The sequence below is a fragment of the Pelodiscus sinensis genome, chromosome 15 (genome assembly GCF_052426305.1).
Source record: "Pelodiscus sinensis isolate ZL-2025 chromosome 15, ASM5242630v1, whole genome shotgun sequence".
NCBI classification, from domain to species: Eukaryota; Metazoa; Chordata; order Testudines; family Trionychidae; genus Pelodiscus; species Pelodiscus sinensis.
In genome coordinates this window covers 30,882,414-30,907,608 of record NC_143066.1, presented here as the reverse complement: position 1 = coordinate 30,907,608, position 25,195 = coordinate 30,882,414, and the positions used below count along the sequence as shown (strand labels likewise).

Here is a 25,195-nt window from a genome sequence, read left to right as displayed (position 1 = left end):
CCTCAGCCAGCATCCTTTTGTAGCAGGTGTAGAAGTTTTAGTCACTCAGAATTGACTATGTAATGGACTATGAAAGATTGTGTCTTAGAGCCTCAAAGGACGGTGCTCAGGACTCGATGGTAAGCAGTAAATATTAAACCAAGTGAGCTGAGAGGTGCTAATAGTCTGAATCAGAGTTCACATCAATCATTCTGACTTACTGTCTGTTTTTTTTTTTTTGTCTTCCTCCAGTACACCTCCAGCATGAGAGCCAAATACCTCGCTACCAACCAACCTCGTCCAGACTCTGGCAGTGTGCATTAAAAACATATACACACAGTAAAACTAAACAAATGTGCCAACTGCTGCTACCCTGTGCTGTCCATGTAGAACAACCCTGCTTTCCTGTCCCAAACCCAGCACAACTTCTGCTTCTCTCATACGGACCACTCCTTCAGCCTGGTACCTGTACATTGGCAATCTGAATGGAACCCCCTTTCCAATTAAGCCTATACCTAGTTGTATCTAGAGAGAGAGAGAGAAAGCATGCAAGAACCTGTGCAAAATCACCAGCTTGTCTGGGATTCATCTATCTGGGACCAGCTTTGTCAACTGCCTATCAGGAAACATTTGCAAATATTGTTACTTCAGTCTCCCCTGCCCTCTCCATTCCACAGAGGGACTGGATGGAAAAATGTTGCTAATCTTCCGTGCTGTGAAGTGATCCAGTCTGCAGTGCATTGGAGAAGCAGAGGCTTGAAGCCCATAGCTGTACTGTACAGATCGAGAAAGCCATGCCTATGTACAGTCTTAAATTCCCATGTACCTAGTGTTTCTAAAGAAGTTCTCTTGTCTGCTGTCTTCTGTGGAGGCCCCCTTCCTGTGTCACTGGATATCCACTGTTAGCTGGGAATCTGACCTGGGCTCCCTTCTCTCCTCTGGTGACTTTTTAAGAAAGCTTTTTCTTTCCCCTTTATAACCAGCTTTTGCATTCTTGAGGAGAAGCAGGCAGTTTTCAGCACAAGCCAGATGTCTCAGATGCACCCCCTCACTGGCCCATTGCTGTGAGCCTGACCTTTCTGTTCCACCAGGGGAGCCCCTTACTCAGAGAGGGCATTCTGGGCACTGCTTTAGTGAGACTGGGCGTGCACAACGCACAGGAGCCAGCAACCCGCTTAGTGCCAAATTTTTCCGGGAAAAGACTTTGTGAAATTTAAGATTTTTTTTTTTTTTTTTGCACTAAATAGTTTCACATCTCTAGGGCAATAGCCTGGCATTAGGTCTCGTGGATAGTCAACTTGCCACAGCAAGTGAGATTATAAAGTCTAGTGGATTGGTAGCAAATGCAAGGAGTGACTTGTAACCCATTGTTGGACTCTTTTGTTTATATTTGGAATAGAAAAGTAAAGTCTCGAGGCGTTGGCTTTAGAGAAGGATCCTGCGCCTCAGCCCGGAACTTGTCATAAGAACAGTAAGGTTGCAGCCTCCTTTGCTCTGCTCCAGGATCAGAAAAAGTCTTAAAACGTGAATGTTCGAGGTTTTGTTTTGTGTTTTTGTTTTTGTTTGTTTGTGTTTGGTTCTGGCCAAGACTAACCACTAGCTGCCATGGACAAGGCACAGGTGAATAAACTCATAACATCTCCTTGCACACTGTGCATGGGCCACAAGGGCAGTGGAGCGTCCCTGCAGGGGGCAGCATCCTTCACCAGTTCTGTACTTTCAGTCAACGAATGGTGCTTACAGAACATAAACCACTTTTTACTCAGACTCCAGCCAGAACCTGTGCGATAACTGGATATGAACTTTATACTCCAGATATAGAAAAGAATCATCCTTTCTGTAGAAGTTGTCTTAACCTAGTTGCTTAGGGAAACTTGAGCAAGAAACAGAAGTCTAGTACAAAAATCTCATACATTGGATACATGTGGTTCAAATCTAGCACCACAATGTCCGGACTGCATCAGAACTCCTTTTTCATCTTTCAGTTTGTTCTGTATAATGGATGTCCATAATATGGACCAGTCAGCCTAGCAATCTGCCTTTGCTCTGAACGAGATCACTGCTCTGGAAACATTTTACATATTCTACAGATGATTAAGTAGGATGTCAGTGCTTCCTGATGGTACATTCTCCAAGAAAAGCAGCAGTAGTTTTGAGACCTCTCAAGGAGATAGAAGCCACTAATGGACTAGCATCCAACCTTTGGAGTAATGGAGGAAGAAAAGAGGAAGGAAAATAGCTCACGGATTGGTTTTCCAGAAGAGGAGGCTTCAGAGTAAATGCTAGTTATGTCCATCCCAGATCCTTTAAAGCCGTGTGTGTGTGGGGGGGGGGGGGTGGTTGGTATACAAGCATGTGGCATTGCTGGCTTACAAGCCTCAGGACAATTGGATGCTCATAATGTAACAGCTGATATGACTAAGTGAGGAAAACTGAAACCACATTTTGTAAGTTTAGAGAGAAACAGTTCTCTATTTTTTTTTTTTCCCTAGTCGGTTGGATAATTTCCCATGCTGGCTGTCAGGGGCTTCCCAGATTCAACTAATTCAGGCTTAGATTTAGAGGAGCTGCCCCAAAAACTGCTGTGGGCAGCTTCTTTACGAAGTCCTTTTAAGAGTGACTTTACGAAGTTCTTTTAAAAGCATAGAGCAGGAAATAAAGGTCAGTCAAACAGCTGTGGGCAACTTCGGTATAAAGGACACATGGCTTTTCCCATTGGGCTTTAGAGGTAGGGGGGTCAGCATGCCAGAGCCATTGCTGGTAGTTAAGAAGAGGGGATACCTTTCACCACAGTATCCAGGCTTGGCTTAATTGTTTGTACTGTCCAGAACACATTCTGAGGGTTCAAAGGCTGTAGCCAGTTGCTGATTGGAGATCTGCGCTCTGTGACTTAGTGTGTTTAAGGAAGAAACCTGTGGGACACTGGACACTACCTGTGTGGCCAGCCAAACAAGACTGCAGTGTGAGCTGTGTGCTCTCTGTACTGTGTGATTCCAGGACTTCCTTTATGGACATGGATTTTGCACTTTTGTGAAGAGTCAGAGCCCTGTTGTCCCACTGCATGTGATACTGGGACCTCTGTATTTTAACACACTGTTTCTATTTATTTTTTTATATGCATCATTGAGCAGCAGTGTACCATTTCTAGGCACGAGTCCTAACTGATCTGCTGCGGAGCCAGAAGCATGTGCTTATTAGCACAGGTGTGACGTGATCGCTGTAGTCTTAAGTGACCAGCCTGGTGTAGTCTGTGTGCAAACCAGAATGCATGTGGGCACTGCATGGCCACAGAGTACACCTCTCAAAATTCAGGATGTCCCAGAGTCTCCCCCACTCAGCCCCTCATTACCGGCGGGGTCAGGACAGGCACTTGGCAGAGTAACCTGTAAGTGGCACTACTGGTCATGGAGTCTTAGATACAGTGAGTAAAACTAGTGTCTTTTTTTCTCTTGTAATTTCTATTGCGTTTTAACATGTGAAGCATCAATGCCAGATCACTCAGAATATATGTCCCAGCTGACTTGTCCACAGCACACCATCTCAGACCCAGAGCCACAAAGGCTTATTAGTACATGGCTCTGATATTCAGGGGAAACATGAGACTCGGCTCTCCGGGCGCCTTGCTTACAGCAGAACCAGAGGCAGTATCTGTATCCTTACAAAGGGCACAGCAGCAGAGAAGACGCTTCATCAAAGGTTTTTGGTGTTTTGTTTTGTTTTTTCTTTGAAGCACAAATGCAGTCATTGGCATGTCTGGTTTGTTTGGTTTCTTTTGGCTCCATCACATACAAATGATATTTTGATTTTTTTTTTTTGGAACGGAGACCTTTCAAGCACACACACACACACACACACATCTCCACAATGTGAAATGTAAATAGCATGTTGGACTCTCGTGTTCAGAACTGCATTGTAATTGTAAAGGAAATCGAATCAAGACTTGGCTGTGAATTTCTTGTGCTGTCTTGGGAAAATAACTGTAGTGTTTGTATCCTGTATGTAATATTAACTGAATTCATTTTACTTGCTGATAAAAGGGTGCAAATGGAGATTGCAGCATCCATCACGTGACCTGATTGGGGAGAGGTTGGCATTTGATTGCTCCCCACCCACCCTCTGAGTTCTCCCCACATGAAAGGTATTAATTTGTATTGCCAGAAGTCAGAGGGCACAGAAGAATGTCCTTTTGAGTGCTTTGAACTGGCCATCTTTGCACAGGGAGTTTTTGGAATGGCCCTGGGGGCATTTGCACGGACGTTTCCTTTCTAACCTGTACTATTCATGTGCACACCTCAGGCTTTTCCAGAGAGAGCAGCCTCGTGGGTTGGCCTTGTGCTCTGCTTGTAAGTCTTGGCACTATGATACGGGTAGCACATGTGAACAACGTGCTCCGCAGAATAGTGCCCATAGACAATAGCCCATATCTTACTCCGGGGTCCAGTTTCTCTCTTCTGGGAGCAACCAAGGCTTGAGGTCAGTGCAGAGAGACCACAAAGCCCTTTGGGGGCAGAAAGAGGGAGGGTGTCACCCTGTTGACTGGGCCCCTGCAAGCTGACGTAGGGGGAGGTGGGTTCCCATCCTCTGTCAGACGGATGATAAACAGCAGGACCTGTGGAGCTGAGGGATGAATGAAGTAAGTAAATAACGAAGATCCTCATGGTGCTGAAAGGAACGGTGTTGCTTTGAGGGAGAAAGGGCCTCTAGTTCTGGCTTTTTCTTTCCCTGCATTGCAAGGATCAGCAGAACACATCTGGGTGGTATTGGAGAGTTCTGCTGCATTGATCACAACCAGCACCTCCAGGGTCTGTTCCTGGAACGTGGCCAGAAATCCAAAAGGAGTGCATTCTGGCTGTCCAAGCACTCCTTCCCTCTAGCCTGTTTCCTGGGTGGTGTATTTCTGACAGTGCAGCCTAGAAGATCTGAAACTCTGGGTGGGAGGCATTAGTGTGGCATGGCTCTCTGTTCTAGACAGAGCCAGGCTCCCCAGTAGAGACAAGGTGTAATGAGGAGAATTGAGGGAAGCAAAGCTTCTGGCCTCCTGCACTGCAACAAAAAGGCCCATTCTCCCACAACTGGACAAGGCCCCAGCAAACTGAATCGGATGGAACATTCTCCACCAATCTCTGATAGACTCTGCTGCTCGTCGAGAAAGAGGACTTGGCAGGGCAAGGTGCTGGAACTTGGGGTGTAGGAGGTGCTGCAGCATTCCATAGCCTGAAGTGGTTTCAATCGTATACAGAGTTTATAGTTTGGTTTAATGGTGCCCAGCATACTCACTATACAAATTGTTCCAGCCCCCCAGGACAGGGCACCCAGCCCTGGTCCTGCATGTGTTTCACTTTGCACTCCAATCTCCCCTTCAGCAGGAGGCTGACACTGGGGTGTGACCGATATATGGTCGGCATAGTAAGAAATTCTAGACTGTTCCTTATTCCTAAACTGTGAAAAGAGCCGGTGAGTGGAACCTCCCGCCCCTCTGCTGTAAGCATGGGGCTCCATCAGATGTGGAGAAGGGGGGATAACCAGTGGGTAAAGCACAGGACTTGGACTTGTAACTCCTATTCCAGATTGCTACTCATTTGCAAGGTGACTTGGGGCCAATCAATTAGCCTCTCTGTGCTTCACCTTCCCATTGTAAAAATGGTGGGTGCCCACCACTGGGAAGGGTTTGGGAATTGTTGACAGTACAATTTATTTATTGGAGAGAGGTGAAACTGTATATCAGTCCGAGTGCATGGACAACATGAATTGTAAAACAATATGCAAAGTGTGATGTGTTAATCTAAAAAGGGTAACTCTGCCATCAGGGGCTTTCTAGGCACTGTTTTCAGTACTGCATCTCTGTGCCGTGCAATTGCAAACCACCTCCCATTCCAAATCAACCAGCAGACGTCTCCAGGGGCCCAAAATCAAAGGCAACTGAAGTCAGTGGGAGAGACTCCTATTGACTTCAGTCGCCTTTGGATCAAACCCTAGTGGCCCAGCTGTTGCATGGCATGCCTCAGGTTGGGTCCCTTGTTAGCAAGTGTGAGCTGGGAGGTCCCTGTGGGTTTAATTAGCCATCATCTTTAAGAGGGAAGCTTTTTTTATTTGTTTTTGACACTGTGCACGGAAACTTACTGGTGAACATGTAACTGGCCTTTTTTAATTTTTTTGTTTTCTTCTTAACCATAATGGCTGTATATCATACCACTTTATATACATATATGTATAATATATAAATATATACTTTTTTTAAACCTTTGGACCTGCTAGTTCCTTTCAAGTATTCCTGCACTTACCTAAAATGTTTTTAAATTGTGAGGGTTAAACTGAAGAGTGAGCCCATTTTGTATCTTTCCTTTTTCTTTTGTAGTTTTCTTGATTGTATGGTAGCTATTTTTTACTGTAATTTTTGTTTTGCAAATACTAAAAAACCTAAATGTAACTTCTGTGGTTTCTATTCGGCTTGAGTTTAATGTTTTAAAATAAACAAAAATGAAACTACATAGCACTGTCCAATTTTGTAACTTTTATTGGTAGGATCTCTTGCTTTAAATTTTTAACCACATTTTGCCTGTTACTACACTACATATTCATAACATTCTACAATGCGAAGGAAAGCTTCTGGAAGCAAAAGGAATAGAAACAATACTGCTAGGTGTTGCACTGAGATCAGATCAGTGTAGGTGTCGATCCTGCTAGTGCAACCATGTGTGTTAACTGGTAATGTTAAGCATTTGCACAAGTGTTTCCAGATTTGGTGCCTTATGGGGGATATAATTTTGAGTCTGCTAATATGGCCATTAGAAATCCTGGGTCTGTCTTGGGTTTATAAGTGGGTTCCAAATGTGGACTTGGTATGCACCAGAGAATTTCAGAACAATTTCTGGAGACACAAGAAAACTTTAATTCTATTTACCGTAAGGAGAAAAAAAAGAAAATTCTAAAGCCAAGGTGACCCTTTTAAAAGCAATTTAAAATTTAGTCTCTACTGAAGAGTTTGTGTTTGGGCATTTTGGTAGGAAAATTACTGGATCCATTGAGTTTTGAAAACTGATTACTATCGGTCACAGCACTGACCATTTGTCTCCTTCAGACATGACAAGTGTCCAGGTGAAATGGCTGAACTGTTGATGGCAGGGTGTGGGTAGGCATTTGCCCAGCCACCTGTTCACCACACATCTGATAATCTTCATACTGTGCTATGGGGGCTATCCAGGTAACACGTAGGACACATCAACCGGAGGGCTGGGTTTTATGGTAGTTCCAAAAGCTCATAACGTGCTTCTTTGTAGTATGCTTGAACAGCAACAAATGCGAAGGGTTCGCTTTGCTGGTGAACCTTAACTGCACATTCCCATATTTACTAGGGATGTTAGAGTGTAGCCGAATAACCATTTAGTCAATATCAGTTAATGGTATTGATTACACTCAGCCAGTTCCCAGGAAGGTGGCAGGGCAGCAAAGCCTCCTCCATGGGAGTCAGGCTGGCAGGAGCTGACAGCCCAGTTCCCCCGGGGGGGGGGGGAGCGGCTACTCTGCAGTATAAAGCTTAAGCTTTATACTTACACACACGGCAGGCTTTGAACTGCAAAGTTTTTTTTAGCAGATACGTGGTTACCATATTAAACTATTTTTAACATTACTAATATTTATTAATACAGTGGGAGAGGGCCCAGCTTAGCCCCTCCTGGATTCCTTTAGAAGACTACAAAATTAATACAAATTGCTCCATAAAAATACTGCCTCAAGGCAAAATGGCTGGAGCGGTTTTTAGCTGACTTGTCTCCCTCCTTTACTGGTTGCAGACTAGCCAAAAAGAGTGCTGTTTGTTTCTGCTGTTCCTCTGTCATATCCTCCTGATTGCAATAGTAAATCCTTTTCCTTCCTGTAGTGCAATTTTGGTTGCTGTGTTCTGAATACTTGTATCAGTCTTCTTCAAGGGTTTTTGTTACTAGCTACTGTCTGTGTTCTACTCCCTGCTGCAGCTCAGGGTGCAAATCAAGGGTCATGTACATGGAAAAAATTTAAATCCAGGAAACCTCAGTAAAGCTAAACTCATGATAGTGCCTCCACCTCTGAACAATTGTTTCAGTTGATTAACTCCTTTCCCAGTGACTCTCCCCCTAAGATGCTTGAGGGAGAAAAGAATGTACATGGATGGAAAGTGCTTTTACAGGAGGGAAGGAATTGAGAATGGGACTAGAGAGAATGCAGAGAAATCAGGCAATGAGAAGGATTCAATTTAAAAAAAAAAAAGCTTTTTAACCCAAACTGCATGGAACTTGCTTTGAGAAACTAGGGTTCAGTTTCAGTGGTAGTCACCTTTATTATGTAGCTCTGATCTGCTGTCAGTATCGGAGGGTAGCTGTGTTAGTCTGGATCCGCAAAAGCGAGGAGTTGTCCTGTGGCACCTTAGACTAACAGACTTATTGGAGCATAAGCTTTTGTGGGCATCTGACGAAGTGGGTCTTTGCCTACGAAAGTTTATGCTCCAATAAATCTGTTTGTCTGTAAGGTGCCACGGGACGACTCCTCGCTTTCGTTGATCTACTGCATAAAATTATACAGCAGATTTGAATGTCACCACCAGATGGCAGCAGCCACCTGGGGTTTGCAGTTTACAGTCCCAGGGCTGCAGAGACATATCACTAACCCATTTTGGTTTGGAGAGGAGTCCAGTACCTTGTGATGCATGGGATCCTTAGGAATTATTCCCGTCTTGCCTGCCTCCCTGTTTCTGGAGATAGAGGGTGGTGAACTTAGTGGCTCAAATAGTGGGGAAAGGCTTTAGGTATCCACTACTTGATCTGTGCCTGGAGATTTGAGTTTCTGCTCAGCCTTAGATGCTAATTAGTGACTGATCTAGCAATGGGCACCAATAGGAGATGGGTTTTGAGTCTGGGCGAGATGTTGGGAGGCCATGATTGCCACAAAGCCCCTGTAATAAAGGGGAATTAAAAAGGAAGAGCCTAAATCCTAATATGGAACAGGTGTCATGCTCAAGAAATTACTCAATTCATGTGCCACTTCAGGATTAAGACACTCTTTAGGATCAGACTGCTTTACAAATTCCCTTGGGGGAAACCATGAAGGATTCTGGCTAGTTGGTGGTATTTGACCCATGAACAAATATCAAGAATTGGAGGGGGGTGAGTCACTGACATCTGAAGAGATTCTGGTCAGGCCAGTGGTGGTGTATTTCTCTCTGTAGAAACCAGCAGCCACCCACTGTTCTTGGTCTAAAAACTATTGGACGCTTGAGCACTTCTCTGCTGCTGGAGACTTGTTTATCTCCACAAAGCGGGGAGATGTGTTGGTTTGAATCTGACTGAAGATCTGAACTTCCTTTTTATGGCTCTTGCTTGTTAATATAATTGAAATCTGTATCTTTATACTTGGAACTCAGCTAGGAATAATCTAGTTGGGGAGCAGTGAGAGACAGCACTAATGAATATACTCTGGGGCTGTCTCTAGACTGGCAAGTTTTTCCGCAGCATCATGTGATTTTGCGGAAAAACTTGCTAGCTGTTTACACTGGCCGCTTGAATTTCCGCAAGAACACTGACTCTCTCTCATGTAAGATCGTCTGTGTTCTTGCGGAAATACTGTGCTGCTCCTGTTCGGGCAAAAGCCCTTTTGCGCAAATCATTTGCTCAAGAGGGCCAGTGTAAACAGCATAGTGCTGTTTTCCGCAAAAAAGCTCCAATCGCGAAAATGGTGATCGGGGCTTTTTTGCGGAAAAGCGTCCATGGCCAATCTAGACGCGCTTTTCTGAAAATGCTTTTAATGGAAAACTTTTCCGTTAAGAGCATTTTCGGAAAATCATGCCAGTGTAGACGTAGCCTGGCTGTATAGTGCAACTCCTCCAGTAGGCCACACGTCCCTGGCTGTGTCATACACAGGTACAGTGCTAAGTTCACTGTGTTGCCTGGCCAATGATCTGGAAGAACTAGTCTCTGGGCACGGCCTGCTTCTTTCCCTTCCCTAATGATTGCCGTCTGTGCTTCATCATCCTCTCTCTCTCTCTCTCTCAGGCTCCTAGGGAAAGCATGTGCTTAGAGAGGAAGTGCCTGTGTCCTTTCCCTCTTTCCTCCCAATCTGAGATTATTAAACCTGAGCTTGTCTGTGTGTTTGGCTTCCACTGGAATCTGTGAGGAGCAATCAAGCATCTCGCATGAGGGAGAAGCAAGTCCCTGTCCCCTTTGCAGTGTAAATATTTTACCAGGTTTGTCTCCCAGTAGGGCTCAGAAGGTGTGTGCCACCTCCACATTGATGGGGGAACAATAGCCTCTTTACAGGTCACACTGCTCTGCCCTTTCCCAACAGGGAGGGCTCGCTGCACACTTGAACATTGCAGCATGCGGCAGGAGGAGACAAAGTGCAGCTCTGTGCTCAGGGACAAGCTCCTGGCAGAACCGTGCAGTGAGGGTTAAGTAGTGGTCAGAATTAAGCTTCAGAGATTAGAATTGCTCTGTCCAGCTAAGGTTCTCCAAGCACCTTTTGTCAAAAGGTGGTGGCGGCTCTGGTTTTTGGGGGGGGGGGGGGAAGGGGAATGAAGAGCAGCAGAGGGCCACACTTGTTAATTATCAGTTGAAGTTAGTGGCAGTTGTGAGAGCTCTGAAATTTGGATCCAAAGTCTCAAAATGGATACCTAAAATCAGTGGCTGTTACAAAGTTTTAACTAGGGATGTTATGGTTTAGTCGATTTTCAGATAGAGGCAGGGGGGAAACTTGTAGGCTATCCGTAGCAGTGGCATTTCAAAGGTGCAGTGCTGCACAGCTGATGCCAGTCTCAATGTACATTGCCCCTTTGAATTGCCAGCAGGGTGTTTCAAAGGTGCAATGCCCCCCATCGACTAATCAAATAGTCAATGCAAAAATGTATCAACTATTTGATAAGTCAGTTACATGGCACTTAACATCCTTGGATTGAACAAATCTCTTCCAAAATCACATGCCAGCTCTGGGGCTGTCATGTACCTCTTGCCTGTCATCTTTCATAGCACTTGAGGCATAGGTGACACCCACTAGACATTGGCCAAGGGGCAAAATGTAATTTCTATGGAGCAGGGGCTTTGCCCTCTTCCCCCATTACACACCTGCAAGGTAGAGTGTGACTCAGTTTGCTTGTCTGCCTGAATGCACAGGCCCTTGCAGCTGTCCTGGGAAGGAGCACTTCAGTTACTGACTCTAGACTCTTGGCTGCTAGAGACAACTGCCTCTTAAGCAGAAGCCTGAAAAGAGAAGTTTGAAGCCCCACACAGAGAGCGATGTCTGTCTGTAAAGTGAGAGGCCCCTAGAGTACAAAACAATAGTCACAGTGTCACTCACCAACTGGCTTGTCTGGACAAGCAGTAGCCTGAGCCCCAGCAAAGGAGCCTTTGTCAGCATAACTGCATGCATGTACCGTATACAGGAGTGGTAGCCTGTATGTTTCAGTGCATACGCTGCAGCGCAGTTGCATTCATAAACTGGCCCTGGGTCTGCGCTTTGGTTAGTCACTTCCAAAAATGGGGTGTTGGCCAACATTTTTTTGTTCCTTACAACCGTTTTGACCCCACTGTGCTAGGATACAGCCATGCTGAGCACCTTGTGGGAGTCCTGCCCCAGCCAATGTCTAGTTGGCTATGCTGGGACCTGGGCTCTGAAAAGGAGCTAGAGGAAAACCCCTTGTGCGTAACTTCAATAGCATGATTCCCCTCTGCTAGCTATAGCCCCTCAGCCAGAAGTGGGCTTCATTAAGTACTCCCTCTGTGCTCAGTCGTACAGGGGAGGGCTATATCAGTCCCTGCTCTGCATAGCAGAAACTGATTGGCAAGGTACAAATACTCCTGACTGATAGGGTGAGTGTGGTGGTGCCTGGCACAAGAAAGGGCTTGGGAAGAAGAAAGAGGGATTATCAAGCGCTAGGCTGGCTGCTGCCCTAGAAATATGACTGGCCTGGAAGCTTTCACAGGAGTGCTTGTACTCATGCAATCTTGAATTGATTGACTTCACACCTGCCATGAGGGGCTTAGCACCCTCCTTTGCACAGATGCTCTGAGTGAGCATTAGCAATCTGTCTTGTCTGGCCACAGCCCTGAGTTGCCTCCTAGATTTGCTTCAGGGCAAGGTTAAAAGCATGCGAGGGGGGAAAAATCTGTGTCATGGGTTCCCAAACTGGAGGTTGCGAAGAAATTTGAGGTGGGGTGGAGAGCACGAGGTAACCCAGTCCTACACCCCCCTCCGTCAATCCCACCCCAAGTTTTGCTGCTATTTTTTTGCTGGGGGGGGGGTTTCTCAAAAATCAAAAAGGAGCGTGATGCCAAAAAGTTTGGGAACCACTGATCTATGTGAACCTCTTCACGAGAGGCTGAAAGGCAGCAGAGCTGCACAAGGACTTTTTAGATTGTACCCCCCCTCCCCCCCACACACATCTCTTTGCAACAGGCTGGCATTGGAGCATGGCCGTGACACTCCAGCATCGCCTCAAAGGGAGCAGCGAGCTGCTGCCTGGAGTGACATCGCACAGAGTTGTGGTCAGGGTAGGCGTGACGTGGGGGCGGGGAAAGCGACCTTAGCAATGGATCAGAGGTGCAGCCTTTGTTCCCGGGTCTGGGACTGACAGACCCCTATTTCGGGGAGCGGGATAATCCTAGCAGAAGGGGAAGAGCAGCTGCTCTGGGGCCTGGCTGTTTAATTACAGGCTCAGATGTAAAGATGTGAAACCGCCTTCCGTGAAGGGACTTTCTCTGCTGGGTCTAGTTTCATTGTCTCTCTGCTTTCAATTACACAAGTATTTACGCTGCATTTCCCATGGCTGGGGGATTCCTGGCCTGGGCCAGCAGCGAAGCCTTCCTGTGACTGAACCAATTAAGAGCTGGGTGTTGCTCACCAGCTCCAACCAGTTGAGAGACCAAAGCCCCAATTTTTCCCATTTTAAGTCACTACAACACTTAGGTTGCCTTCAGGCTTTGCCCCACTGCTCAGTAAGGGTGGCAGCCTGAGCAATGGTCCCTCTAATTTTTTCCATCCACGTGCAGAATAAATTTTGTGTGCACAAAGGCGCATGCACCACCAAAAGAAATGCATGCTGTGGGTGCTCAGCTAATCAGCTGTGTGGCATTTGACTCCTGGGGGGCTGCCCATGTGCTCAGCTTACAGGGAGCACTGATCCGGAGCACTGTACCCAGGGGAGCCCCTCCCCACAATCACTGAATGCCAGCCATGGGCCTGAGTCGGGGCCCAAGGAGAGGAATCAACAGCAGGTGGCCTCAGTGTCCCTTTTTAATGAGTTTTTACTTCTCCCATTCAAAAATGTGTGTGTGCTTGGAAAGGGCACCCACATTGCAACCAGCCTCACTTCAGAAACACCACTTATTGCACAGGGTGTGTGTGTGATCAGCTGCTTCAGACAGGGATGTTAACTATTGGGTAACTGAATAGCTGAGTAACCACATGAATTCTTAGCGGTTAGTCGATTATTCTGTAGTCCTCGGGGGGGGGGAGGGGGGCTGGCAGCCAGTGTGCTCTGACCCCACTCCCGGGGAGCCCCCCTGCCATCCTGCTCTGCTGTCTCTATCTGAGGCTGCAGTGTGGGGTGCCAGGAGGGAGCCAGTCTGGGGGAGGAGCCAGTTTAAAAGCCAGCTCCTCCTATGGACCGGCTGCCTGCTGCTCTGCACTGCTGCTCTTCTGCTGGCCATTCTTGGGCATGATCTGCCCATTGTACAGCTAGAATAGTAGAGAGAGACCTAGGGCCCTCTGGTTTTCCTCGGAGCCAGCAAGATGCAGGTCCAGGTGCTCTACTGCAGCCGTGCTGCCAGCTTCAAGAGATCAAAAATCATGAGTTGGACTCCTAAATATCATGAGATTTCTACACACACAAAAAAAAGTCTTAGAGGGGCATCAGTGTTAGTTTGTCACTTTAAAAAGTTTAACGTGCAGCTAGCTGGCACGGTGGAAAACCCGGCCCCTCCCTATCATTCTAGCTGTACGACTGGCAGATCGTGACCAAGAGCAGCCCACAGAGGAGCTGCCTGGGTTCAGAATAGGACACAATCTGCCTGCAAAAGAGATTCAGCTGGAAGATTCTCCAGCCCCGGAGGTGTTTCTGTAATTTCCAGTCCATTTCATCCGGTGAAGTGAGTCTTACCCACAAAAGCTCATGATTTTATATATTTTTGTTAGTCTCTAAGGTGCCACTGGACTGTTCATTTTTTTAAAAAAGTTGCATTGGGTGTTTTAGGTTAGTCTCTTGCTGTTTGAACTCCTCTACCCTACTCACCCTTTGCAAATGTACTGACTAAGGGGAGTTTGGCCTATGCTGTAGTGTAGAAGCTTCCTCCTCCTATTTGGTCACTCTCTTTCACAGCAATTAATGCTGTCCCCTGGTGCCCTGTCAGTTCTGTTCCTAACCAATCCCCATCAATTCAGCCCCACTCCCTCCAGTTCAGTTCCTGTGGCCACCCCACCCCCAGCATCATCTCCCCATCAGTTCAGCCTCCTGGCTCCATCGACTCCCTCTGCCTTTAATTCATCTTCCCAGCACTCACCCCATCTGCTTGGAACCCACCATCAATGTTGCCCCTTGCTCTCCCCACTTTAGCCTCCCGAAGCCTCCAGGCTGTAGTTCAGCTCTCCCAGACTCACCCCTCCTCTTAGGGTTTTTGAACCTCCTTCCCCCAGCCTTGGGGGGGGGGGGGGGGGGGTGTTGCTGGGAGGTCCCTGATCCCACTTCACATTCTGCCAAGCATGGGTGATGGGTAAACCTAGAGTTGGAGAGGGCAAGACCCAGGCCCTGCCCCTTCTGCCTGAGGCCCGGCCGCATGAGAACTAAACCTCTCTCCCCTCCCCCTGTGAGTCTCCCTGGATCAGAGCACAGGGAGGGGTGGGCATCTCCATTCTCCTGCGGAGGAGCAGAGGCAGAGTGCACTGCCCCAGCATCCACAGCCTCCATATGTCTGAAACCTGCGGACAGCCGGGGAGCAGTCCTGAGGCAGGGAATGGCAAGGTGTGGGTGGGGCCAGGCTGGCAGTGTGGGAAGGCATTGTCTTCCCCCGCCTCCTCTACCCGCCTCCCATGCTGCCAAGGGAGCCCGGGCTGAAAAGAAAATCCTGACATTTGAGTTCTGTTGCCAGCTCCTGAGTCGTGCTTCGTTGTACTCCGCGATCGTGTTTCCCGCAATCAATGTGTGAGGGCACTAGGGATGGAATAGTGTAGACGATTAGCCGATGAGCAAAAGCTTAACGGTTAATGCTATAGACTACACACATTTCCCCTCTCCCCGAACAGTAAATTTGTTAGCAGGTTGCCCAGCAGCCTGGCTCAGTTCTGGCTCACGCAGGGTCCAGGAGCTACCCCTGCTGGTGCTCTGCATTTAAAGTTTATTAGAAGATGGGCAGGCAGGCAGCCTGGCTCAGTTCTGGTTTGAATCTGGGTGCTCAGACCTGCCCCCCAGGGAGGGGCTGCTGCCACCCTACACTGCTGCCTTTGTATCAGAGGAAGCAGCACAGGGCAACAGGCAACCGGTCCACAAGAGGAGCTGGTTTTTAAACTGGCCTCCTTTGCGGGCTAGCTTCCACCTGGCACCCTGCACTGCTGCCAGCCCCACCCCCGGGGACTATAGAATAGTCGACTAACCGGTAAGAATTTCTGAGGTTACTTGACTATTCAATTAACAGATATTTAACATCTTTAGTCCGCAGCCCTGCCCCTTTCCAAACTCTCCCATTGCATGGAGTCCCTTGTCAGCGCTTGTCCTTGCCACGTGGGCCTGGATTGTGTAAAGCCCTCACCTGATTTAGGGAGCCCGCTTTTCAGATGTGGGTCGATGCTCCAGGGCATTCCATAATAACAGACTGTTGCGGATTATCTCAGGCGTTGGGTGAAGATATGAAGGCAGCGGGAGGTGCAGGCTGTACAAAGCAGTTGAGTGTTTGCACTAAACCCAGTGTTGATTAGATTTCCCAAGGTAGATTTGGCGCTTAAGATGCAGCTCTTCCCCTACCCATCCCATCCCCCCTGCAAAGTAATCAGAAACTAAAGTGAGAAGCCTAACCGTGCCTGCAGGTTTCTAAGTCAACAGAACATCCTGTGTTTCCCTAAATAATATGTTTACAAAGGATGCCCCATGCTGTGCCTGCCAGGGACTTCTGAATGGACTGATTTGCATTCACATTTACCACGCAGAACCCTCACTGGGCTCCAGCCAGTTTTCCTGTGTGAGCCGGTGTCTGCTACCGTTGGCGCTGCTGCTAGAAAACTCTTCCCAGGGGCCCTCAGGAGCCACTTGTCTGAAAATCCTAGTGCTTAAAAGGAGCCGGTGCTGAAGGTTAATACCAAAATAGGGAGCAGAAAGGAAGTACTTTCTCCTGTGCTCTAGGGTGTGATTAATCCTTAGCTCTACTACAGAGCCTTTCCTAGGCAGCTCTCCCCATGCTTTATAGCACGGGTCAATCCCATAGCACTTGTGGGAACCCGTAATGCAGGAGGCAACGGAGGTATGGAAAGGGATTTGCATGTGGTTACCCACTACGGTGGCAGATCTAGGACTGCAACCCACATAGAGTAACTGCTGGCCCGTGCGCCGATCAGGCTGTCTACACTACAAAGATAAATCCAATTTACTTCCAAAAGAGGCTTTTCTGAAATTTGGTCCGTCTACACAGGGCCAAATTTTGGGGGAAAAACCCTCTTTCAGAACTTCTCCTCTTCCTCATAAAACGAGGTTTACAGGGATGCTGAAAAAAAGTGCTCACTTTTCCAACGTTTTTTCCATATCTCAGAAAAGCTCTGCAGTGTAGCCGTGGCCTCACTGAATCGTACTGCCTCTCAGCAGCATGTCGTGCCTATAGCACCTTCCAGTCAATAGTCTAAAGCTTTTTCTAGGAGGGCAGGCACATACTGTCCTTTTCGCAGATGGGTAAACTGAGGCTTGGGGACTTTGTAATTTGCTCCAGCCACATGTTGCCTTACTAGGAGAACCAGGAATAGAATCCAGAACACTGAACACCAAGACCCCTGTCCTGCCAATTGGACAGCGTGGAGAAGGAAGTTCTGGGAGGGGCTGTCCTTGAGTTCAGTGTATGGAGGGCGACTGTACTGCAGTGACTGTCCGTGCTAACCCTCTCGAAAGATTTAGACTGTTCTTACCCCAGGGAAGCATAAATGCAGCCAGGCTGAGGAGCATTAAACCCTATGAGGCACAAGGACCAGGATGGCTAGGAATAGCTTTGCAGTGTGGGACAGAAAGGAGAAGGCAGGAGAGGAGATTCGGCATTTGGAGAAATTGGAAAGGGTACAGAGAAGAGCGACAAGAATGATTAAAGATTTAGAGAACATGACCTATGAAGCCAGGCTTCATGAACTGGGCTTGTTTAATTTGGAAAAAAGAAGATTAAGGGGGGACATGATAGCGGTTTTCAAATATCTAAAAGGGTGTCACAAGGAGGAAGGAGAAAATTTGTTCCTCTTGGTTTCTGAGGACAGGACAAGGAGTAATGGGCTTAAAGTGCAGCAGGGGAGGTTTAGATTGGACATTAGGAAAAAATTCCTAACTGTCAGGGTGGTCAAATATTGGAATAAATTGCCAAGGGAGGTGGTGGAATCTCCCTCTCTGGAGATATTTAAGAACAGGTTGGATAGACATCTGTCAGGGATGGTGTAGACGGAGCTTGGTCCTGCCTTGAGGGCGGGGGGCTGGACTCGATGACCTCTTGAGGTCCCTTCCAGTCCTATTATTCTATGATTCTATGATTTATTTCAAAGCCTGCACCTTTAAATGCCTTCCTACAACCCTTTGTAATGGCCCCAATGGGAGAGTTGGTATTAGCAATGTCCCGTAGGGAGCCTGCCAAAGTAAGTCTATTATGCAGCCAGGGCCAGGCATCCCAGCTGTAATACCACTGAAATCAGCCATCTTCCTGCCCATGTCCTCTTGGACAGTTCTGTTCAGCAGTGCAAAGGTTTATTTTGGACACCCTGTTAGTATCAAGGGCCACCCTTTTCTGGTTGTAGCCAGCAGGTGAGTGTCAGGCAGTGCCCCCGAGGCTGGAGTAATATGCAAATGGAAGTTTAAAATGTTAATATCAACAAATCAATTCACCCCATGCCATCCCCTGACCCTGCCTGTGGTGCACACACGACCACCTGCTAGGATCACCCAGGGGCGCCTGACATTAGACTGTGATAGGTAGCGAAGAGCAGAACAAAACCTACTTGTTGACATCCCTAGTAACCACTAGTGGGTGGTGCTCGGGGGAGCTCAGGTCTGGAGCAATGGGGGTTGCTGCAGGCCAGAACTGAGGTGCATTGGCAGAATGCTAGAGAACTAGCACTGCAGTTACTGGGTACATCTAGACTGCAAGCCTCTTTCGAAAGAGGCTTTTTTGAAAGATACTTTCGAAAAAGCCTCTTTCAAAAAAGAGCGTCTAGACTACAATTAGTACTTTCAAAAAAGCAAGCCACTTTTTCGAAAGAGAGCACCCAGGCAGTCTGGATGCTCTCTTTCGAAAAAGCCCTGTTTGTATTCAAGACCGCCTTTTTTCGAAAGAGCTCTTTAGGAAAAAAGGCATTCTTCCTCGTAAAATGAGGTTTCCCGCAGTCGAAAAAAATGCCGTGTTCTTTTGATTTAATTTCAAAAGAACTCGGCAGCAGTCTAGATTGCAGGGGAAGTTTTTTTAAAAAAAGGCCACTTTTTTTGAAAAAAAACCCCTGTAGTCTAGACACACCCATGGGGTGTGTACTGATTGGGATCAAAGTGGCTTGGCAGAGCTGCACGTGGGGAGGGAGTGGGGATATCAGGAAATGCTGCAGGGTGTAACCCAGGTGCATTAGTGAATCTGTTTTGGGTCTGGCTTGACGTAACCAGGAGATATTGCTGGATAGAAATGTGGTCTCTTGGCACTGTGAATGGCTCAGGAGGGGGTTGCAGGGTGTATTTGTAGCTCAGGATTAAGGTCCATTACAATAGTTGGGAGTGAAGCAACCTGCTGGATAATATGTATATGCCCCGTCCTTGGCTGGCAGCAGATCTAACAGGAAGTACTTCTCCATGCAATGCACAGTCAACCTGTGGAACTCCTTGCCAGAGGATATTGGAAAGGCCAAGACTATAACAGGGTTCCAAAAAGAGCTAGCTAAATTCTTTGAGGCTAGATCTAACTATAGCTACTAACATGGGTGGCCAGTATAATAGGCGGGGGAAAGCACAGCCTTCCCAAACTGCCAGCCTGGCCCTGCCCACACTTTGCCCCCAGAACACTAATTGTAGGTGTTCTGGGAGTGGAGTGTTGCTGCCCCCTCAGCACTCACCCTCCCAGTGCTCTGGGGCGGGGAGGATGGGACCATGTGCCCTCCTCCCTTCCTGGTATGCTGAGGCTGGGGCTGCGCACCCTCCTCCTTCCCCTTGCTCTCCTCCCCATGGTGGTGGGGGAGGTGGCTTGGCTCCCATGAAGGACAGGGTCTCAACAGAAGGGGTGGGGCTGGAGGCTTGCCTCCCCCAGTCCTACCTTCACGGACTGTTAGCTAGGATGGGCACGGATGGTACTCCTCGCCTCTGTTTGCCAGAAGTTGGGAATGGGTGACAGGATGGATCACTTGATGATACCTGTTCTGTTCATTCCCGCTGGGGCACCTGGCATTGGCCACTGTCAGCAGACAGGATACTGGGCTAGGTGGACCCTTGGTCTGACCCGGAATGGCCGCTCTTATCTGCCAACTCCTCTCCTGAGCAGTAAGTGCTTGTCTCCTTGGGGCGATAATTATACCAGTCTAGTCAAACTGCTCTAGTGGTACGGAGCGCTGCCCACGGACACTCCGACTCTTTTTCACATTTCGCTTACAACACTCCCAACATACCATGGGCTGAACAGGAACAAGGCCCTCATAGTCCAGACTAGGAATGGCCACTTGTGCAAGTTAATCTAGTATAACTCCCTACTCTAATGATCCTGGTCAAGGCCCCATGTTACTATGCCCAAGAACTGTGCAGGTTCTGGAAAGCAGCTAGGAAATGGTTAAAAAGAGTTGGATTTTCCCCATAACCCTCCTCCCCTCCCTTAGGAACAACCCAGTGACTCCTTTACACACGGCCATGGAAGACCCCTGTGAAAGAAGAGAAAGAGCCACTCCTCCCAAACACCCCCTTTTCTGAGGAGAAATCACCATGGCAACGCCTCCTGCTCACAATGTCTCCCCATTGCTACTTGGCCAAGGCTGTTAAGGGAGCTTTCTCTTTTGCTCACCCTGTATGGAGACAGTGATGTGTGAATAAAACCAACCTGGCGCGGACATGCACAAACTGAACAGCCTTCCCAAGTCAAGAATCTGTGCTGCTTTCACGGTGGAGTTGGAGGCGCTGCCCTTCCCTTGTCTGTTTCTGTGGGATGGGGTGGGTGGGGAGAATGGGATGGTTGTATAAAGTGTCTCCGGTTGGCGCTCGGCTGTGTGGGTGATTTGTTCTCCTTTAGCAGAACAATGGGGAATGTTTCCAGCTGTTTTAAGATGCTGCTTTCAGCTCCTTTTCTCATCCCCCGCTCGCTGCTTGCCAAATGGCAGCAAGAACGAAAATCTTCCTGCTGCGGCAATGAGGTCAGCCCACCATGGATGGGTGCTGGGAACCCACCGGATGCAGGAGGAGGGAATTCTGTTGTTCCAGTGAATGTCAGGGTACTCTTAAAATTCAAGGAGGGAAATTGTTCCCACCTAAAAGGAATGAGGGAGAGGGGGGAACATGAGAGAGGAAGTTGGAGAGGCTGGTGGGAATGTGTGCTCTGAGCAGCCATGGGAAAGCCGGCGTTTGATTCATTAGCCAAGCCCCCGTTCTCTGCGTGCCAGCAATGGCTCAACACTTAGCGAGGGAGAGGAAAGCCTTGCGTGGCTAGTCATCCCCCTACTTGTTTAAGAGGCAGCATTGGCAAGCCTTCTCCCTGGAACAGAACAAAAGGAGCCCTTCAAAGGCACGAAGCTAAAATGGGGAGGGGGGAATCAAGGAGGACTGTGAGACCCAATCTGCAGGGCTTTGGGGAGTGCCCTATGAGTGGGAGCGAGTACCAGGTGAGGGGCTCAATGGGACTATGAGGTGGCTGATTGGGCTTTCACCTTTGGATGCCGGACCAGTCTAGCATGTAATTTCATTACTGTGCCCTGCAGGTGGTAATACAGACTGTTCTCAGTCGTTGCTCCTGGCAGCCCTCTCTTTCCTGTTCGAAGAGTCAGCAGTGAGGTCATGGGGGAACAGTCCAACCCCCGGCCTCCCACCCCTCGTCTCAGTGCACAACCCAGAGGGATCAACTGTAAAAGGGCTGCGTAACTGCCTCCTTACCTTGAAAAAGGCAGCAGTGTGATGGAACGGATTTCCTCTGTGCTCCACTCCTCAGTCACTGAAGTATTGTTCACAACCCGTTCTGAAGTCAAATCTCCCTTAGGGTGCAACTGAAAGGGGTTTAGTGCCACCTGTACGGATGTGGGGGTGGCATAGAAGTGTTGTGCAGTGCCTGTGTGAGCACTTGTGTCCCTTCCCATGAAGCATAAGCCTGGAGAATAATGAGAGTCTGTTCAGGTGCTGTCCGGCCTACTTCAGTTGAATAGGTACTTTGATGGACTGGGTTGCCTGTGTTCTGGTTTCCATAGCGCCGGGAATTGCTTAGGAAGCAGCTCAGTGTAAAGGGCTCCCTCTTCATTGAAGATGAACGACTACCCCCCAACAGCCACAACAATGCCAGCGATACATGTGTGCCTTTTAAAATGAATGTGCTTTTACGGCGTGGACCCTTGTCTGTCAGTTTTCCAAGAATCGTCTGAGGGCCCAAGACTATAGGCCAGAATGGCTGTGGAAACCGGCATGGCTACGTACATGTTAGAGACTTTTCATACCAAGTGTTTTTTTTTTCTTCTTGTACTTGCAAACCAGAAAGCCGCTGTCACCAAGAGTTACGCTCGCTCCATCAGGGAAACTGATCAAAGATAACGAGCACAGCTCAGATATCAAATAAACACCCTGTGAGTACTGTACCAGAAAGAAATTATTGACCGTAAGTAGAGGGTGAAGAATATTAAACTCCCAATGTAAAGCAACAAATTAATAATTTATTTGCCCAGTTTCCATTATTACTAAGCTTTCTCAGTCTAAAGCTGTTATTTCCAGCCCTAGTGCTCTTAGTTGGAGTACAGCCACAGCGTGCATGAGGAAGGCCTATTGATGTAACATCGCCATCGAGTTGATTGGACACAGCAGTGGCCTACTAGCAGGCGTGCTGACATAATGGTGATTTTGTTAGCCAAGTTTTCCTCTCTGCCCCCCTCCTCCATTCCTGTGTCCAAAAGGTACAAGTTATCAGAAAGAAAATCTTTCTGTCTCTGTTGAGCCAGTGAGAGTAAACAGGATGTCCTACTGAAGAGAACAGAGGACCAGATGAAAGTGGTTGGGAGCAGACACACAAGTGAAGTATTTCAAAAGGGCAGGCTTTTGTATGGATGTGTGCAGACCACCTGGGGCAGGCGCTCAGGCACACAGGTCTAGTCAGAAAACAGAGCAGATTCTGGGAATGTGTGTGATTGTGTCTGTGCATTGGGCAGCTGTGAATACGCAGACAGACATGGGGGGAAGTGGTGAGTGCGTGTGTGGTAGAAGAGTGGTTTGCTAAGAGATTTCACTGCATTTAAAGTGTGTGTTTCCTGGGCTCTACTACCTCAGTGTGTGTGCCATAGGAATATAAGAAAAGCCATACTGGGTCAGACCAAAGGTCCATCTAGCCCAATAGTCTGTCTGCTGACAGTGTCCAATGCCAGATGCCCCAGAGGGAGGGAACAGAACATTTACCATCAAGTGATTCTCCCCCCTTCTTCCTCCCCCACCACCCATTTCCAGCCTTTGACACAGAGAGGCTAGGGACACCATTCCGACTAAGTATTGATGGCCCTAATCTCCATGAATTTATCTAGTTCTTTTTTGAACCCTGTTAAAGCCCTGGTTTTCACAACATCCTCTGGCAAGGAGTGCCACAGGTGGATTGTGCTGGCTGAAGAAATACTGCCTTTTGTTTGTTTCAAACCTGCTACCTATTAATTTCAGTGTGTGACCCCCCCCAGTTTTTATTAAATAATTTTAACAAGTAAATAACTTTTCTTTAGTCACTTTCTCCACACCTGTCATGCGTTTATAAACCTCTATCATATCGCCCCTTAGCCGCTTATTTTCTAAGATGAAAGTCCCAGTCTTTTTAAGCTCTCTTCATATGCCACCCGTTCCAAACCCCAGTCAGTTTTTTCCAATACTTTCGCTGGCATTTCCACACTTCACTATATACCACACAGCTTCACCCTGCCAGGGGACTAGGATGAAAGGACTCTGCAAGTAGCCTCTTGCTGTACCTTCCGAGGTACTTGTGGGAGGTGCTTTGCTGCATGCTTGCTAGTTAACACTTCAACACAGTGATTACATTTAAGGAAAAGGCTATGATGGCAAGTTCTTGACACAAGTATCATTGCATGATGCAGGAACAGCCTGCACGGTGCATGCTAAGCCTGGCAAACCAGATCACGTCTGCCACTTGGCCAGGCATCAACACCCACACTGCCATGACCCAGCAGGTCTCAAACTTTAGCAACCGAAAGGACCCCCTTTTAATCTGATTTTTTTTGCCACGTCCCACTGAGGCCTGCTCATTCTGCCTTCGAGACCCCCCAGTCCCGCTCACTCCAGCGTTCTCCCTCTGTCACATGCTCTCCCCTACCCTCACTCACTTTCACCAGGCTGAGGTGGGGGTTAGGGTGCAGGGGAGTGAGGTCTTTGGCTGGGGGGGGTGCAGGCTCTGGGGAAGGGGTGGGTAATAACGTGAGTTATTTACTGGCACAATGAATGTGGCCACTACAAATGGCACCAAACATACCCACCGGAAATGTTAACGCATGTTAAATTGGTTATTCGTGTGCTCCTGGTCAAAATTTACACCTAAGCAGTTTTTGTTGAAAGGGCAGAATTGCTTCTGCAGTTTGTCCTCTCTGAGCAGAGCAGCTGGCATGCTGGGCTGGTGAATCAGGCGTGCTAAGCAGCCCTTGGCAATCCAGGCGAGTGAACGGGCTGCATGAGTGGCCCGTCTTCATCTCAGTGGGCTGCAAGGTTAGTGTAAGCAAGGTGGCCTCCTGGGAGAGGGTAGTTTTGCTAACTGGGCTTGTGTACCTCGAATTTGCAGGGTGTGCCGAAGCGTAGAAGGGCTTTTGGCTGCAGAGGAAGCGCACAGCTCTTACAGTCAATGTTGTGTGCAATCAGCATGCACCTCACTTCATCTGCCCGTGCTTTGTGTGTGTCATGTCAGTAATCCCAATGGGAGGGGGAACGATGCAGATGGAAACCACTGGAATCTGGCACCCCTGCACATGGGCAAAACATCTGGTGGGCCACACATAGAACCCCAGTGGGTTGCAGGATGCCCACCCAAGAGCTAGAGGGAAGCCACAGGCTCTATCCCCCCAACCAATGAAAAAAAGTGTCATCAGATGGCAAACACCCAAACCTCACTGCTGAAGACACTGCCAGCCACATCAGTATTGGTTTGAGTCACAGTGCTGCCAGCCACATCAGTATTGGCTTGAGTCACTGAGCTAGTACTGCTCATTAGGGTTGCCAACGGAATTAGGGCCAGCGTTACATACTGAGGCAGGAACGCAAAGACCTTGATGAAACCACATCAGAGCTAGCAATAGGAAAATAAGTAGGCAACTACAGCCTAGTATCATTTCTTAACGATGACCTGGGCCATGCCACAGCTTGAAACTAACACCCTGTTGCGGAAGGATGTGCTGCATCAGCCCTGATGGATATTTTTGATAATTCATGTTCAGAGCGTGATTCTGACGGCTGTTTCATGTTATCTTTTTCTCTCCGTGGGTGGGTTGTGCTGTGCCCACTTGCAGTTGGTGCTGGGTGACTCATTGCATGGAAGGAAGCATGCTGGGAAGTGAGATAACGGAGAAGCGGGCGCTGAAAGCAAACACCCAAAGCACACCCAGAAACCAGAATGGGGTTTTTTTTTGTTTGTTTGGTTTGGGGTTTTTTTTCCCCTCTTTGATACATGCTAACTTCCTGTTCAGGGTTGCAGATTAAAAATACACCCCAGGAGATGCAAGCAAGTGAAACTGTGAAGTGAGCTGGTAAAGGTCGGGGAAATGACTGTCAGAGAAGTCTGAGGTTTGCCTCCCAAGCAGTTCTGGTTAAGGGTTGCGGAGGTGCTGCAGTTTCACTCTGTACCCAGAG

General features: G+C 48.0%; 1 protein-coding gene across 2 annotated transcripts in view; it reads left to right on the top strand.

Annotated features, from left to right (window-relative positions):
• TTYH3 (tweety family member 3) overlaps positions 1–6,467 on the top strand; it is a 113,860-nt gene extending 107,393 nt beyond the window's left edge. For both annotated transcript variants that reach the window (XM_075899611.2, XM_075899612.2), the window contains one exon: positions 232–6,467. Coding sequence is in view for 1 of the 2 variants with exons in the window: in XM_075899612.2 (XP_075755727.1) it covers positions 232–303 (72 nt within the window). In the remaining variant the exon portion in view is untranslated. The remainder of the gene's footprint in view (positions 1–231) is intronic.
• Positions 6,468–25,195: the final 18,728 nt, after the last annotated feature.